This window comes from Lissotriton vulgaris, unplaced genomic scaffold (genome assembly GCF_964263255.1).
Source record: "Lissotriton vulgaris unplaced genomic scaffold, aLisVul1.2 SCAFFOLD_817, whole genome shotgun sequence".
In the NCBI taxonomy this organism is placed as follows: domain Eukaryota; kingdom Metazoa; phylum Chordata; class Amphibia; order Caudata; family Salamandridae; genus Lissotriton; species Lissotriton vulgaris.
In genome coordinates this window covers 98,172-114,515 of record NW_028255577.1, presented here as the reverse complement: position 1 = coordinate 114,515, position 16,344 = coordinate 98,172, and the positions used below count along the sequence as shown (strand labels likewise).

Here is a 16,344-nt window from a genome sequence, read left to right as displayed (position 1 = left end):
CTTTGTCATTAGTTGGAACGGCAAAGTGGCAGTGGCAGGCTGGGAGACATATTTTACTTTGTCATACTCGTGGTGGCACAATTACTGCTTTAGTCCATGAGGAACACTTTAACTTACAGGACATGGGTACCTATAATACCATATACTAGGGACTTCAAAGACAGTTGACTTATGATAATTGGAAATAAGCCAATTAAACATACACTTTGAAGGGTCTGAGCACTGGCACGGAGGTTTAGTTAGCAGGACTCAGTGCACTCAGTCAAAAGAACTGTAGCATTAGTCCAAAACTTTGGGGATAATCATGCAAATCCTTATAAGAACACAAAGAAGAACTATGGATAGATGTTCAAATTAAATAAATCATAAACCAAGACTTAGACCGGACCAGTCTTTGACTCATGATTTACTGATCTAAGTACCTTGCTGAGAAGCAACAATAATACAATCAATCAATCAATCCAAACATTTTTTTTAACCTGTTCCGTGCTCATGACTAGCTCAGCTCGTCATGAGGCGCGGTCGTGCCGTGCTCATGACGAGCTGAGCTCGTCATGACCATTGCGCCGTGCCCACGCGGGGATAATTACCCTGCTGTGCTGGGCGTTCCTTTGGAACGGGCAGGGTCGTGACTAGCTCAGCTCGTCATGAGCACCGCGGCGATGCACGCGCTCCCCCTCTCCCCCAGCACAGCAGGGGAACTAGCCCCGCAGGGAAGGGGTTAAAACACAGCAAGACTGCTACTAGCAGGGAATAGGCCAACTCTAAAAGCATATTTTGCGGGAGCCATATCTCAATATTATTCACAAGAAGATAGAGAAGTTATTAGTCTCTATTTTCAGCTTTAATCAAATGTACCCTGCATGTTATAAGAGTACGGATGGAACATGACCCAAAAGTCACAGAAGTGAAAAAGAAAGTGCTCAACGGCCGCTGTAAAATGTAATTTTGTGATGATGGCATAGATGATCAGAAAGAAGAAATTAGGCACCCTAATGAATGCTCTACATAAGAAGCTTAACATGTCGCTGTGAGCTAATCGGCTTCCAGAGGTCTCAGCCATAACGAGGTACTATATAAATACACCTAGAGTTTCAGGAGTAGATGGGACTGGAGTTGTGCTCGCAGCAGAAGAGAGGAAGCAAGTAATGAGCTGGAAAAGGACTTCTAAAGAAGACCCCAGCAGGGCTAATGTAACAAAGCAGGGGACTGGAAATTGTGGCAATATTTGAGATTATTGCTACATAGTATGCGTGGCAATAGGTAGTATCCCCCACTACTAATCACCATCACAACATGCCAACGGTAGATCAGGTTTTGGGGGTCAGTTCGACGCTAGCCAAATATTTTAATGGCATTAGTTATGCTTGACAAAATGCGTGGGTTTCTTAAATGTACTGTCATTTTTAGAATGCTTTTTAAATATGTGTTTTGTATTCTTTTATGGAGTTAGCTATTTGAGATGAATCAATAAACAAAACAATTAGGCATATACAAAGGAAAATTTAAACAGCAAAGTTTCCTTACTGAATAAAAGACATTAGTAAATATTTTGGGTGGTTCTTTGTTTTACCCACAGGAAGATCTGGTTAATTTGCCGCCAGATAAATGTGTCAGAAGAGACAATAGCATTGCAGCACTCTGACCGATTAGGTGGAATCAAGCAGTGTGAAAGACCTAACAATTCATCAGCTCCTACACCATAAGTAGGGCAACCATTCTTTCCACTTACCATGTTCAATAGCATTCACACGCCTGTTTGTTATCTTGATAGCTTCATCCAAAGTGACAAAGGATGTCTGCAGAAGAAAAAGAGAGGATTGGAATCCATAAAAATAGACTATCTTTAGGAACCATGAATGGACCCAATGAACAACCTAAGGGTGCAATTAATCCTGATCAGTGTGTAGCTTCATCTTATTCCTTTGGTGTCGCATGAAACCAAGATTCACAACTGTACTGCAGCAAATGGGTCAGGAAGTACCGCTGGGGGAGCTTACGAGTGGCCACGCAAACATTACTATACACAGACTGATACTTGAAATATCCGCCATGCTTGCTTCGGGATGAGCATGTTAGCATGTGGAACCAGAGTTTTTAATCAAAAGGAGCCAAGACCACAAGTAACATTGGCTCTCGTTTCCATGAAATCTACAAATATGCTCCATGTCACTGTAGGACATGAGAACAGCAGCAAGCACAAACACACACACACACACACACCACCACCATCACCCCTGGGGTAAATAGAATTAAAACAAATATGCTTTAATTTTCTTGTAGAATCTAATGGAAGGACACCTGGAAACCGGTGTGTTACATTTTACATGTGTGTACTAGAGCTCCTCCTACCCTTTCCTATGACGATCAGGGGGAGTGAAGGAGAACAGAGTGTGTTTGTGAGATTAATGCCTCTCAGGGGGAGGCACTGTGGCAGTATCCAATCTGGAGCAGGCAAATCATAGGCACAACTCAGTGTAAAATCTTGCATCTGGCTATTATTGAGCCGTCCTGTAGCAGTAATGTGCCGCACAAAATGAAAGACTTTCTAGAACCTTCCTCATCTGAATAAAAGAAACTGCCCACCCCTCACACTAACCGACTGAAGTGATATGGAAATTGTCATGCACGAGCCAACAGCCACAAGGAACCCACAGTAGCTCTACTATCTTTAAAGCATAGCAGAGTCTGCCTTTTCACTGCAGCAATCCATCAAAGAGCCTGTCCATCAGATGAGCCTGCACATTGCTGGAGAAACCAGTAGACCTCACCCAGACATGCAAATGAAGAACCACACTGGAACCAAACGCCCATCGAAAGCAATCCGTGGTATCCAAACCTCTTAGATTTCCTTTCTGGGAGAGTGGCAGGGAATGAACAGGGATTCACTTCACTTTACTGGTCGAGGCCTGCACAATAAGGCTCTCTGGAGTGGGATGATTGGTGAGAAGGTCTGGGTCGTCCGGCATTGGTCTAGGACATGGACATCTGCCTGTTCACAGGTGAGCAAGTACATGGTTTTAACCAAGTAGCCATCAGAGTATGTGTAAAAGCATCACTGAAAGAAGCAAGGACTCAGAGGTTGCTGAGTCAGACTGCAGGATTTTGTTTTAGCTTCAATAGAGGGAAGTTGTAGCTCTAGCACCTTGGCTCTCTGCTGAACCACCACTGCATGAGGCACTCTCCTATCCTGATGGCACATGTGGGGAGTCAAGCTCGGACTCGGGAACGGTGTCAAGTCCACTGACTTTGAGCAGGGCCACAGGAGTTATGCGCAGGAGAGGACTACATTATGTGCTGTAATGCAGCCCATTTTGTGATAGTATTACTTCATTATTTTACCATTTTTACACTTATTAACATTGTCTGGGCATCTGTTCCGCCTCATAAGTATCAGTTCAACACCCATACACAGCAATAAGCAGTGGAAAGGTCAATGACCAGTCAACCTTTGGAAATGGCTTCCCAATGCAGTGCAACACACAGCAGGGTTTTAGAAAATTTGATTGAGCTAGAAGCAGGTTTTTGTTCAAACCTATAGTTTATTCAGCAGATTATGTGGCACATTCAACAGATCCACAATTCTGCAGAAAACACTGCAGCTGCTAAACCGCATAATTCCAGTGGCCCAGAGTAAAAGGCATCTTCAGTGTAATGAGGAGGGAGCCTTACCCTCCTCACCAACACCATCTTGGAGTCGCACCACTCGGTCATATCATCAGTCAGAACCAAAAGGATAATTGAGCCTCTCTTAATAGCACAGGATCCGAGTTGGGCTGTTTGATGAACGGTTGCAGTTTTCTAATTCCGTAGTGCAACATAGGCCGGGCATGTGCTTGACGGTTAAGGATCTGACATGGGCACTGGGTCATCTTCTGCCAACCCCTGCACCCGGCAAGAACTTGAGAGGATGGTGGGGCCAGTGTGGAAGTCTGTACCAAAGTCAGTATGGGCCCAGTAGCAGGTGCCAATATGGCAGAACGCGTCGGGTGAGGGCACCTCTGAAGGAAAACCGTCTTGAGGCACCTGTGGTTCCTTGGGGCCCTAAGGCGCACCAGTGGGAGTCAAAACGCAAAGAATGTCTGCAGCATGGCCTCTTTGAAGGCCTCAATCTGCTGCAGGGTGGACAATTGCTGAAGCTTGGTCGTGTTGAGATCCGAGGAGGGATGGCTCAGTGACTGGTGACCTCAATGTCGTAAGTCTTGCATCTAGACGCCCTGTGCCTTCTCCATGGAGTCGGCATTGTAGACTGGGGTCGAGTCCGGATCTGCATTTTTATGCTGGTTTTTGGACTTACTGGAAGACTTTGATAGGGAAGAAAGACAGTTGCAGGAAGGGCCGCGATATCAGAACAGAATCCTGGCCTGTGACTTGGAGTGGACATGGGAGCAGAAACCACGCGAAGGCCACAGAGGCCAGGCACAAAAGAAACACCTTGCTCCAATTCATGACAGACATCTGCTTCTTGTAGTTGCGGCACGGCTTGAATCCGGCCGTCTTGAGTGGGAACATGTGCCCTAACACACTGTATGAAGTTTGGAAGTTGTTGGAAAACAGACAAATTCAGCCGCGGAGTTAGGAAATCGTGTTGAAAAGCAAGGAACTGACATCAGCATGCGGGGGGGAGGGGGGGCTATATATGGCTGTGCTCAGTCACCTGCATATTCATGGAGAGTCTTATAGTACCAAACGTGCCACCTTGAGGTTACTGCCCAAGGCTTTGTAACAAATAAAACGGATTCAAAGATGCTGGCTAATATAGGTGGGTCGAAACGGGTTCAGTTGGGTAGGGTAGGGTGGTGTAAGCCACGTCATGTCTTATAGTGCCTCTGGTCTGCTCCAACACGATCTCCGCTCCCCTCTCTCTGCCTGCCCCAGCAAAGGAAGTATTATATACAGCAAAGGACGCCTATTAACATGTAAGGTAAAAATGACAAAATGCGTACTGGGGTAAAAGTAGTAGTAGCATCATTGTAGCTTAGAGAAAGAAGCGTTACGTTCTAACTGAAGGTTAACATTAATAGGTCCTCAATACATACTGGAACGTCACTGTGTGGATTAGACGGCAGTGCCACCTGTAGGAGGTCGAGAGAATGCAGCCCACCACCCCTAATTGACCTTCAGCAGGGATCCAAGCCGCATGTATACACAACTCCTTTCCTGCCACTAATATTCACTGGAAAAAACACAATTCTGAAAAATGCACTGGATAAGGGTGTAAAAATAATAAAGCTGGCGCCTGCCCGTTCAAAGCACGCACCATGAAACATAGATGAGGTCTTGTTTCCAAGACGTGCTGTAAACCGTGAAACTAGCCCTCTGGCGCCACCTACCTGCAGAGAGGCGAGCTCCACCAGCAGCTCCACGGCCTTGCCATAGTTCCTCTTCAGCTTGGCGAGCTGCTCCCCGCCTCGGGCCAGCCCGGTCAGCTCGTAACCTGCAAGAACCAGCCAGACAGAGGCAGTGTCAGCGGGTTCGGCGGCGCTCCCTGCGGCCAGGGAGGCAGGAAGCATGCATGGAGGGAGCGGGGGAGAGAGAGGCAGGAAGCAAGTATGCATGGCGGTCAATGGGTTCTACTTACTGTCTCCTCCCTCTTGGTAATGCTCGAACACTGGCAGCGTCACACCTGCGGAAAAGTACACAACAGATGTCAGAGACAGAAACGCAACATACGAAGGAACCTTCCCGCCGAAATGGAGCTGTGAAAGGAGAGTTCAAACATGAGATAAAGTGCCCCCTGCTGTAAAACATAAGGATTAGTCACCGAGGAGTTTGGTGACCATATAGGCAGAAACGAGGCCGAAGGCGGAGTTGCTTCTTAAAGTGACTTAACTCCGAGGTGACTTGCAATAACCTTACAATGTGCAGCAGAGGGTATCTTATTTCGTATAATACTTGGTCATACAATCACCCTTCCCACAAACCACTTAAATGGCTGGTGTGCAATCCAGGTTGTCAATAATAGGTGTCAGAGGCGAGACAATCAATATAAGTATCACAGCTGCTACTTTGTCACTAGTAGTTAATGTATCTCCACTGGCAGGAGACAAGTACAGGAAACATGGGCCGTACTTCCTGATCATCCAGGCCAAAGTTCCAACTATGCATCCCGCTACGTGCTGGTCTGTGAAGTACCAATACTTTTTGGGTTCTTTCCTATTCCATTCTACAATGTACCCGGCTTGGGCCACTAGGTAGCAACTGATTAGCCTTGGTCCACCCAGGCATCCCTCCCTGCTAGCGGTACGCTAGTTTACTTCTATGCCATGCGTGGTTTCCTACCTTCCAGGATACAACTTTATATTAATTGAATATATACCTCCCAGCTGCCAGAAGTGTAAATCTTTCTGGGCTTGGTTCTGGAAGTCCAACTAATTCTGGGTAGTGGTTTTTGTCTGTGACCTACGCAATCATTTAGTAAGACATTCTGTAGTGTTTCCTTTATCATCCATGCCTCACCATTTTAGAAGATTTCTATATCTGGTTTGCACTACCTGCTCACTAATAGACAACCTCGAGATTCTATAAACAACAGGATAGAAGCACACAACGCCGCTCTACGCACTTTTGCTGCCGTAATTCAGCCCGGATGCCTGTAATTCAGCCCTGATGCCTTAATTACCTTTAACCTTAAAAAGAATTGACCATATTCATATCAAATTCGATCCCCTCAGGTATCTGATATATCAACCAACCTCAGTACCACAAAGCCTTAAATCTACCTGTCAGCAAATTTAGTACCAACCACAAACCTTGACCTTAACCTATCATAAATAATACATCAAGATACTTCAGCAACGCTTTCAGCTCGCTTCCCCCAAACCACCTGCTTAAAAAGAATGAATATAAATGCTAACTGATTCAAACCACACCTGGAAAAAAAATATAATAAAAAAAAATGTCACAAGCTTTTGCGCAGACACCTTGGACTTGCCGAAAAACGCGAGTGTTTGCACTAGGCTAGATAATACCAGGCTTTAATATCCATGGTCTTCATGTGCAACCAAGGAATTTGTTTATGCTCAAACAAAAGATGAGGAACCCAGCAAAATACATAATAGGCACCCAATACTGAAAGTGCATAGGAGATGCAAGGTAAAAGAATATCTTGATTTATTGACCCTTAATCAGACTGGCGATCTGCAAACAGGAGCGTTGTTCTAAATTATTGTGGAGAGAGAAATAAATCAAATAATGGTTGGAAACTTGAATGCTCCGTTTGAAGATACTCTCTGCCATCCACAATCAATACTGGTTACATACAGTTGCACATGCATTGCAGAACCACCAATTAGTAGTCATGCCAGTCTATTCAAAGTATACGTACAGCAATTCAGCATGATCAAAATCAGTTTACGGGCAAATGATGGGAGGCTTCATGGAAGTTCGCCAACAAGATTTACATTTAGATGGTGGAATAGACTTGGTAGATACCATGTAGCAAGTAACAAGGTTCCACTCATTTTGGTCCTTTAAACTTCCTCTTTCCAGCAATTAAAAGTTAATCCCCTGCCCCACAGGTCTCACACTACAGACACAGGCTCCATGGAGGTAATAGGACAGCAATCGTTATATGCAATCCAGATAAAATGCAATTCAAGTATCCTGTTCTTATACTAAAAATGACCCCCCTATTTGGAGGACTTTCATTCAATATTTAAGGATGGTCTTAGTCCAGAAATATATATTGCTACTTTCTAGACATTTCTTGTGAAGGGTCCCACACTTCCAAATCGGCAGTCCCTAGTTCAAAACAGGAAGGGCTGGGATGAAACAGTGTAGAAAACTGAAGAAGAGGTAGTTTGTTTGATGTTGTGAAAGCATTAGATAAATATGAAAGAAACGCTCCTCTTACCCAAGTAGCGAAGGGTATAAACTAGAGTGGGCGGAATTTGCGTAGTCGTGCCACGCAAAGCTTCGCGAAACGGTAAGAAATCTCAGCGAGCAAGCAAAAGTTCCGCAAACAGGTGGAATTGCTTGTTCCACCCGTTCCCGATGCTTTTTCCCTGTTCGCAAACGCTGTTTGCATGATCAGGGGAAATATCTCGCGAACACGCATTTTGAGAGCGCGAACAAGCGAAAGATTCCGCGAAGCTGCGGATCAAAGAATTTTTATCAATTCCACGTTCTCCGCTGTACGCGAAATTACCCAAATTCCACGAGCAGCCTAGTATAAACAGTTCATACTCATGTATTACCATACTCATGTATTACACCTAACTGCTAAAGGGTAAGACTGCAATTACAGACCGAAACTTGGATGAACTCGATCAGTGAAATTCCAGGGATAAAGAGAACCCTGAAAGTAGTATTGGCATTGGAGCATGGCACAAGAGTTTTTCTGGTCCTGATATATTTAACAACCAATTAAATATGATAAAAAAAGGTGGAGCATTCTAATAAAAAGAAGGAAGTCCCTTTATTCCAGCCAGTCTCATTTGTTCTCATGAAGGCAGAGTGGTACTGAATAGCCTACACAATTGGAAAGCACCAAGCCATTACATGGTCCTCAGTCCGCGAGAAATCTACCAGCCTACTCACTATGCTGAGTCAGATTTTATCAGGGAGAGTTATTTTTTGGGACTATTGGTCCGGTCTGCCGCAAAAATCCAGCTGTCAAAGAACAGGGCCCATATTAAATAAGTGCCCCGGGGGCGCAATAGGCATTTGAACCCACTTTGGTATTACAGAAAAGGCCGCAGACGCTTCTGCGGCTACTTCTGAAATGCAGATAGCGCTGGCGCATCTGTTGTGAATGAACTATCTCAGGAAGGCGCTCCCTCATTTGCATGGGGGCGTGACCCCATTCAAATGAGGGAATCTCTATAACTCCGCGCCTGTGCTGTAATAAAGACATTCACGCAGAGGGTGTTAGGAGGCGCTTTCTGTACCTTTGAATTCCCGGGGACCACATAGAAGCACAAGCTGAGGATGCAGTGATCTTTTCTCAGAGGTTCATCATCCTTTTGAGTGGAGCGCCCTCTTTTGAAAATGGATATCAAGCTTGATGCTCCATGCTAAAAATACCTTTCAGTGGCCAGAGGACATGAGGACCTGCCCACACAAAAATTGTTACAAGCCAATTCATGCGACAAGAGCTACGCTTCTGCCCTTAGGACACCTATATTTGGGCCCCTATTTTACACCACACCTAGGAACCCTTGTTATCTAGCGATTGCTTTACTTGGAGGATATTCACTGTCTGAGAAACAATTTAGGAAGTGGCTTTCCTGAAAAAGGGATCTCTTTGCAGAAACGCGCGTAGATTAATATCGCCACACCCTTTGTTGGTGCAAACTTTGTTTGGATTTATACAGTAGTGCAATCTTGTTATAATATTGATATTGTATTATGGTCGGTTTACAATCATTGCCTATTAGATGTAGGTAACATGAAAAAACAAGCTTAACATGCATGTGATTTGTATGTATGGATGAATGTGAACTGTTTGCAGATTGATTTGTTGTTTTCTCTGTCAAAAATATCATAAAATCATTGATGAAAATATTTAAATAAAACACAAATTTGTACTTTTCTAATATTGAGTGATGGTCTCTTCCCTCGATTAGAATATCATGATGCATTTTTAAACATGTATTGAAGTTACCCTAGGAACTTTACAGTATGTATTTCCCTTCCTAGGTGAACTAGTCATTAGTAGCAGGGGCTCTCTAATCTTTACAGTTAGGAGGTGCCTTGACAGTGCACCACAAAAAGGTAGCACACTGTCAGTGCGATCCATGATGGTAGCCCTCTGGAGTAGGTCAAAGGTCCTATGGATCCCCCAAAAATACTCTTGCTGGCGGGTGCAGTCACTCACTGCACACACCTGCAAGGGGATCTCTCGCCCCTCTTTAAAGTGAAGACGGGTGCCGCCTGCACAGTGAAACATGGAGCGGCTTTGAAGCAGCTGTGATGCCCTCAAAGCAGCAGGAGTTTGCGGCTGCCCTGAGGGCAGCACATTCAACCTAATAGGGTGCACTTTCTCTCTTTGCACCCGGCACATCTGTTTGAAGGTGCACCGTAGAGCAAACAGGGAAAGTGCGCCCTATAGGTAACAGGGTCCCAGGTATTCCTATAATTGAGTGAAGGAACAGTGAAGATACTTTTAAATACGGTTATGTTTGCTGTGCATTCAAAGGCAGAGGTCAGATGTCAGCCAATGTATTCTTACAGATTGTTCCGTATTTTATTCTGGAGATCTTGTTTACAAAATCCTCTAATTCTCCAGTCAAAGAAAGAAAAGTGAACTGTCTGACAAACATACTGTGAGCAATAAAAGGCTATAAGATGTCAGTTTATTTCTTTAAAAAAAACATTTAAGTACCTTGTAAATGAACTGTACACATATTAAAAAATATATTTCCGTAAAAGTAGTTTAATTCTGATGTGCGACGGAAACAAATATTTTATTAGGATCAAAATAAATCAGTACACTTTACTTGGTGATGTGCCAATGATAAATAGTTGCTGAAACTCAATTTCCTGATAATCGCTTGTATGCTGTATAGTTTTATCAGTAAAACTGTAGGTTGTGGGAAGGTTTGTGCCCATTTGAGTGGAAATGTGCTGCCTGTAAATGAAAGGCACTACCAAATCATGATTTAATAATATATCTCTTAAAAGTGAGTATTTTTAAACATGAACTTAGAAACAATCCAGCTCCTGCCCTGATGACAATGCTATCGATGAACCAAGAAGCAAGTGAGGGGTCATGCATACCTTTTCTGTGGGCTAGATTTTTAGTATACATAGTGGAAATGTTTAGTCCAGTATGGCAAACATAAAGACTTTTTGTACAGCAGACATGCTTACCTCACATATTTGAAGGTGTTCTCATATTTAATAATGAATAAAAAGGTGACTGTCGAAATAAATATTTGCCTAGGATCACACAATTTGGAACAGTTTATGGATCAAGCGCATTACAGTTAAGCTGAGAAGATTACTTAAGTCACTAGGCCTGCAGGTCTAGTAACATTTTAATGATTTTTCGAGGCCTGGTCCTTGAAGATTTTTAGCCAGGTCTCTGCATGCATGTTTAATAATATTCTCAAGTGTGGATTGGTTTACAAATAGTGAAATGCAATTATTGTACAGAAAAGTTAACAAAAGTAACCACCCAATGGGAAATATTGGCAGGTATACTGGTTCACCACCGGGTATGAAATAACAAAACGTACCACTGTCAAGCAGGGCTCGGACACCAAAAAGCCACCATTGAGCAACGCTTTCACCTCTCGCACTTGAAAGCAACTCTGCCCTGATGTGGCTTTGGCAATAATGATCAAACATTGCTATGAAAATCTTTTCGCTCCTCACGGGGAAGAGAAAGTTTTTTAAGCGCTATCCAGCAAATTTGTACGGCTAAGCACTTCTTGGACCAAACTTTGGTACACTGAAAAATTGGGGGTAATTAAGGATGTTAGAAAGAGCTGCCTTTTGGCACCCTTCTAGCTTGACATTTTTATAAATGAAGTAAATATAAGAAACATATAATTGCATGTAATGTAGATTATCTAGCTCGCAATGACAGACCAATACCTTACTTACTCTACGCCGATGAAGTTGTGCTAAAGGCCCAAACAGAGAATGTCCTGTAACGCATGATTCTTTGGAAACTCTCCTAGAGACAGTCTGTTACACGCGGTCACTGGGGAGAGGACATTACCATTAGTGGTTGATTTGTGGCTTCTTACAGTTATGTTTTATTTATATATCAAGACTGCTGCTCAGGAGGGAGTAGTGTGCTGATAGCTGTAACCTATCCCACATTGAGCATGCGAGAATGGTTCAGTGATAAACGCTCGCCACTGAAATATGAGGTGATATACAGGTCACATGCTTGGAACCATGGAAAAGTTGATTCGCCTTGCATGCAAGGCTGGTAAACAGGGTATCATGAAAATGGGGAACAGCAATATCTTTTATTTAAAATGCTCAGAAGGTAAAGAGGGCGGTCAGAGGCACCATTAAAATAGTTATTACTACTCTGTGATTAGAGTAATTAGTTGAGTTACAGAAATGAGCAAATAATGTATTGATCAAAGGGGAAAGTGGGGCTTGAATTCTCATTTAAAGAGGAAACGTTTAATAGCAAAACTGTATCCAGTGATTTCTGCAATTTGTGAATTGTGTTGCTATTATGAATGATCGGTTGACTGTGAAATGTACCTTACGAAAGGTCTGGTGATCACTCACACGACAAAGTGTGAAACGCAGCTAATTTCAATGTTGGACTGCTAGACAGGTGAAAGAGCGACCTTCGCACCTCTTTTTCTTCAACTAAGGAAGTTTCGGTGAGGAGATGAGAAGATCAACAATAGCCCTGAAATATGGTGTTGAATACAGATTTGGAGATAGTGAGGACCAACATAAGAGAAAGCCAAAGTACCAAAATGCACACCAAAGTAGAAGCTTGTCAAGAGATAAAAGATGGAGGGATTTTTGCAGGGTCATCACATACGGCAGGAAGAAGCAACTTTATTATTTGGGGGGGGGGGGGGGGGATAGATGAAGAGGAATGAAAACAAAAATGTGGGTTTTGGCTGAGCTTGATGTAGATGAAGGGTCACCGACATTGGGATGCCATGAATTAATAAACGAGATCAAGGGTCTTGGTTGATTATTGGCTCCTCTGGATTCATCTTGAGAGAATGATCCCACATCCAGGACATGATTCCTGCCACACAGTGATGGAAGGGGGGAGAGGAGGGGTTTGTCCCAGGGAAATCACCATCCAGACAAATGAAGATTTGGGAATAATTTGTGCATGACAGGATGGAAAGTCCAAGAGTGGGACAGTTTTGCAAGTTGAATTACAAAAATATATTAACTAGTGCTGGACTAAGGGAGAAGCCCTGGGGGACTCCATGTTCTGGGTCTCTAATCTTTGACAGAAAAGGAGGAGGTGCATAGCCTGTGGCTGATTTGTAAGTAAGAAAGTAATAAGCAATCCAGTGCAGAGGCTTACCACAGACACACTCCCTTGCTAACATGTGAAAAGAGAACAAGGTGTGGCAACTGACTGGAAGCCAATGGCCCAATGATTGGCTTTTTTGTGTCTGTGTTACCAAGACCTTTTGGTTTACTAAAATTATGTGTATGGCATTGTTACTTATAGGGGTTTTTAGCCACACTTTTTCTATTTGTCCATTTGTCTGTGGTTGTGTCATTCACATTTTTCTCCAACCTACTGGAGCATGCATCAAGGGATAATGCGCCACCCCAATTCAGCCATTGACTGACTTTACTATGAGTTACGGCATGCTGTCCTTTCACAAGGAGCACAACCATGCACGAAGTAGTTCTCTTCATTGCCAGGAAGTATTATGGTAAGGAATGCTTTTTTTAGACCAAAAAACATGATTGCCTTTAATCAATGTTTTATTTAGATTGACAAACACCCACCAGCTTCCCAAACAAAATTTTGCAAAAGCCATGAAAAAACAAGAATTGTTAAAAGGCTGGCGGACGACGCCAGCCCTGTTGACTTTGCCAATGCTTGTTCTCTGTTTTTGCACCTATGACTCTGCCTCTCTGAGGCCATGGAGGTGGTCTGAAATTGCAACAAAGGGGACATGTTGGCACTATAAAAAATACTGCAAATCAACAATTGGGTGAGGGTGTGGCTTGACAGTTAGGACGGCCGACTTTGAAGCTGGGGAACTAGGTTCGAATCTGGCAGGAGGCTCACACATCCTGTGATTCTGGGCAAATCACTTAATTAAAAATGAACGTATTTGTCTGTAATACAACTGATGCTCATGTAAAGCGCTCTGATACCTTCGGGTCTAGTTCGCTCTATATAAAACTACAAAAAGAAAGAAAGAAACACTGCATAGAAAGGGGAGGAGAGGCCACAGAGCCAACCTCATCTACTATGATACATAATGTATTGTTAAAGCAAAACAAATTGTCAACTTTGGCTGCATATAGTGAACAAAAAGATTACAAAAGAAAAACTAAATAAAATAAAACTGTACCTGCCACGTTGTCCTTCTTCGCTCGAACCTTCACTTGGGCTTTGTTGACGTTCTGGATGACTGTGGTGCTAGGTGGAGAGAAGGGCACAGATAGTTCATATGTATGTATGAAGCCATCACGTGTCAAACAATGGCTTAGTTACTATCATACCTTGGGGGGGGGGGGGGGGGGAGGAGAGTATTTTCAGAAAAGGATGTTTTTTATGCAGTCTATGACGTCACAAGGAGGAAGTGAATGACAAGTAACTCAACAAACGTAATTAATTTTAAAACTATTTTAAAAAAGACGCCTAATGACTTACCCCGCCCTTCTTCTGTGCACTTTTTTTTTTTTAGTTTATAGAGCATTATACATCTATACCTCGGGTGAGAATCTGCATTCGTTATTTCCAACGCTGTGCACGCTTCTTTGTGTAAACTGCCTACGAAGCATTTCTTATTTCCATTTGTGTTTCCTATTTTGTACACAAGGCTAAAGGACAATCCCACAAATATACCCATCTCTATCATATCTCTTCATTTGTGGTGCCTCTGGGAGCATCGCCTGAAGCACCTAGTTTAGCCCCTTCACTTGCCTATCCCCCCCCCCTCCGCCCCCACATCCATTGATCCATTTACCAATTTATTTATTTGAAGAATTATATGGCGGGAATCGGATCGCTAAGGCAGCTGAACACCTTAAAAAGTGGCAGAGGATAACACATGGCACGAATTTAGGAAATGTTGATAAAAAGCGACCCAACTAGCAACTGTAAAATGTTCAATAGGCGAACAAGTAACAGTTAGCAGACAATAAAGGCATGCTCACTGCGAGGGGTCTGGAATGAAGGTCTTACAATACACTAACGATTGAAAAATATGTTGGAAAAGAAGGACCTTCAGTTCTTCTTTGGAAATGACACAGAAGGGGCTGGTCCTGATAGAAGGAGGATCCATTATAACGCGGTGGCCAAGGATGATTTATCAGCGTTTTTTTATTTGTTTTTTAAGCGGGTTTATTTTGTGGTATATGCTTACAACAGGAACAAAATGAGGCCTCGTACTAGACTGCCAGGCCTCTTAGCTATGCTTATTATTTTGTAACTAAGCGTCAACAGCCACTTTTTAAAAATTAATGCACAAACCTAAAAACAATTGGTTATGAATTATGAATGTTGGCAGGTATTTCAACATGGTTCTGCCTAGGTGTTCGGTGAGGCGACATTTGCATTTGTGGTAATTTAAGCAAAGTTCCTGGTACGGAATCTGGTGCGATTATCTTGCTGTTTGTGCATTGCCCACGTCTTGTGTGCGTCTCAAAGACTAACACTTATGGAGAGAAAAATAGAAATCACCCATGTTTAAGTGCTGCCCCTGCTGAGTGCTCTGTGGTTAGATGCTGCTGTCACGCGGCGTCAGAGCAGTGACACTAACAGCCAATCAAGAGACGCCCTGGAATCCTAACAAGGAAAGGGCGTATTAGGCAAGTGGGGAACCGAGGAACTGAAAAGGCAGCGGGGGCTCCATCAGCTATTTTGCTGGAATGTAGAGTTAAAGAAATCCTTTTAGGTCTCGGTAATGTCCGGTTGGTAGACCGGAAGTCCGAGAATTAATGTTACTTAGTAGGACTTCAGAACCCGCCTCCCTGCTCTGTCTGTCCACCATTGGCTGGCTTCCTAAACGGAGGCCAGCCATTGGAGGAGAGAGCCATCCCTCCAAAGAAGCCCCGTCTTTTTCGGATTTGGGGGCGTGATTTTTTGCGTTCTTTAGACAGTGACGTTGTCTGTCACTCAAAACAACAAAACCACGCCCCCAATTCCGAAAAATTTTGAAGCTTTCAGCCGCCATTTTGCAGCTGTCCCTCCGAGCACCTACAGGCTCGCACGCAAGTCCGCTCCCCAAAAACGTGGTAATGGAATGTTGGGGTGCTGCAGGCAAGGAGCGGGGTGCACAGTTCAGCCTGTGTGGGCCCCCAGTGCTGGAACAGTGCGGCCTCTGCAGTATCGGCGGATGGCGGTCCTGGGCTTCATGGCGAGCTGCCTTCCTCCATCCTCCGCCGCTCGGAGGTACCTCCCCCTCTCAGCCTCGAGATGTCTTTCCCTGAATCTTACAGTGTAGCCAGCCTTTCAGAGATAAGGAAAGGGTCTCCCCATGTAATCATTTGGCACTTTTCTCGTGGTTGCCGACAGCGTGCTTTTCAATTTCCTAGTCCTGTGCAGCCCTCGCCCCTGCAGTCGTCTCGCTACAGTCGAGCCACGGGCAGAGAAAGGGGGACACCTGTGCTGTTTAGGGGGGTGGGAGGGGTCAAGACATACCCTGAGCTCGAAGGGTCTGGTGCCTTGCAGAAGACGTGGGATATAGACATTTGGCGACGGGGAAA

General features: G+C 43.9%; 1 protein-coding gene across 1 annotated transcript in view; it reads right to left on the bottom strand.

The window, feature by feature from the left end:
- Positions 1-16,344, bottom strand: part of ATP6V1D (ATPase H+ transporting V1 subunit D) — a 110,336-nt gene that overhangs the window by 15,147 nt on the left and 78,845 nt on the right. The window contains exons 4-7 of the mRNA XM_086951984.1: positions 13,986-14,053; positions 5,582-5,626; positions 5,334-5,437; positions 1,733-1,799 (exon numbers count right to left, since the gene is read on the bottom strand). Of these exons, the coding sequence (XP_086808110.1) occupies positions 1,733-1,799; positions 5,334-5,437; positions 5,582-5,626; positions 13,986-14,053 (284 nt within the window). The remainder of the gene's footprint in view (positions 1-1,732; positions 1,800-5,333; positions 5,438-5,581; positions 5,627-13,985; positions 14,054-16,344) is intronic.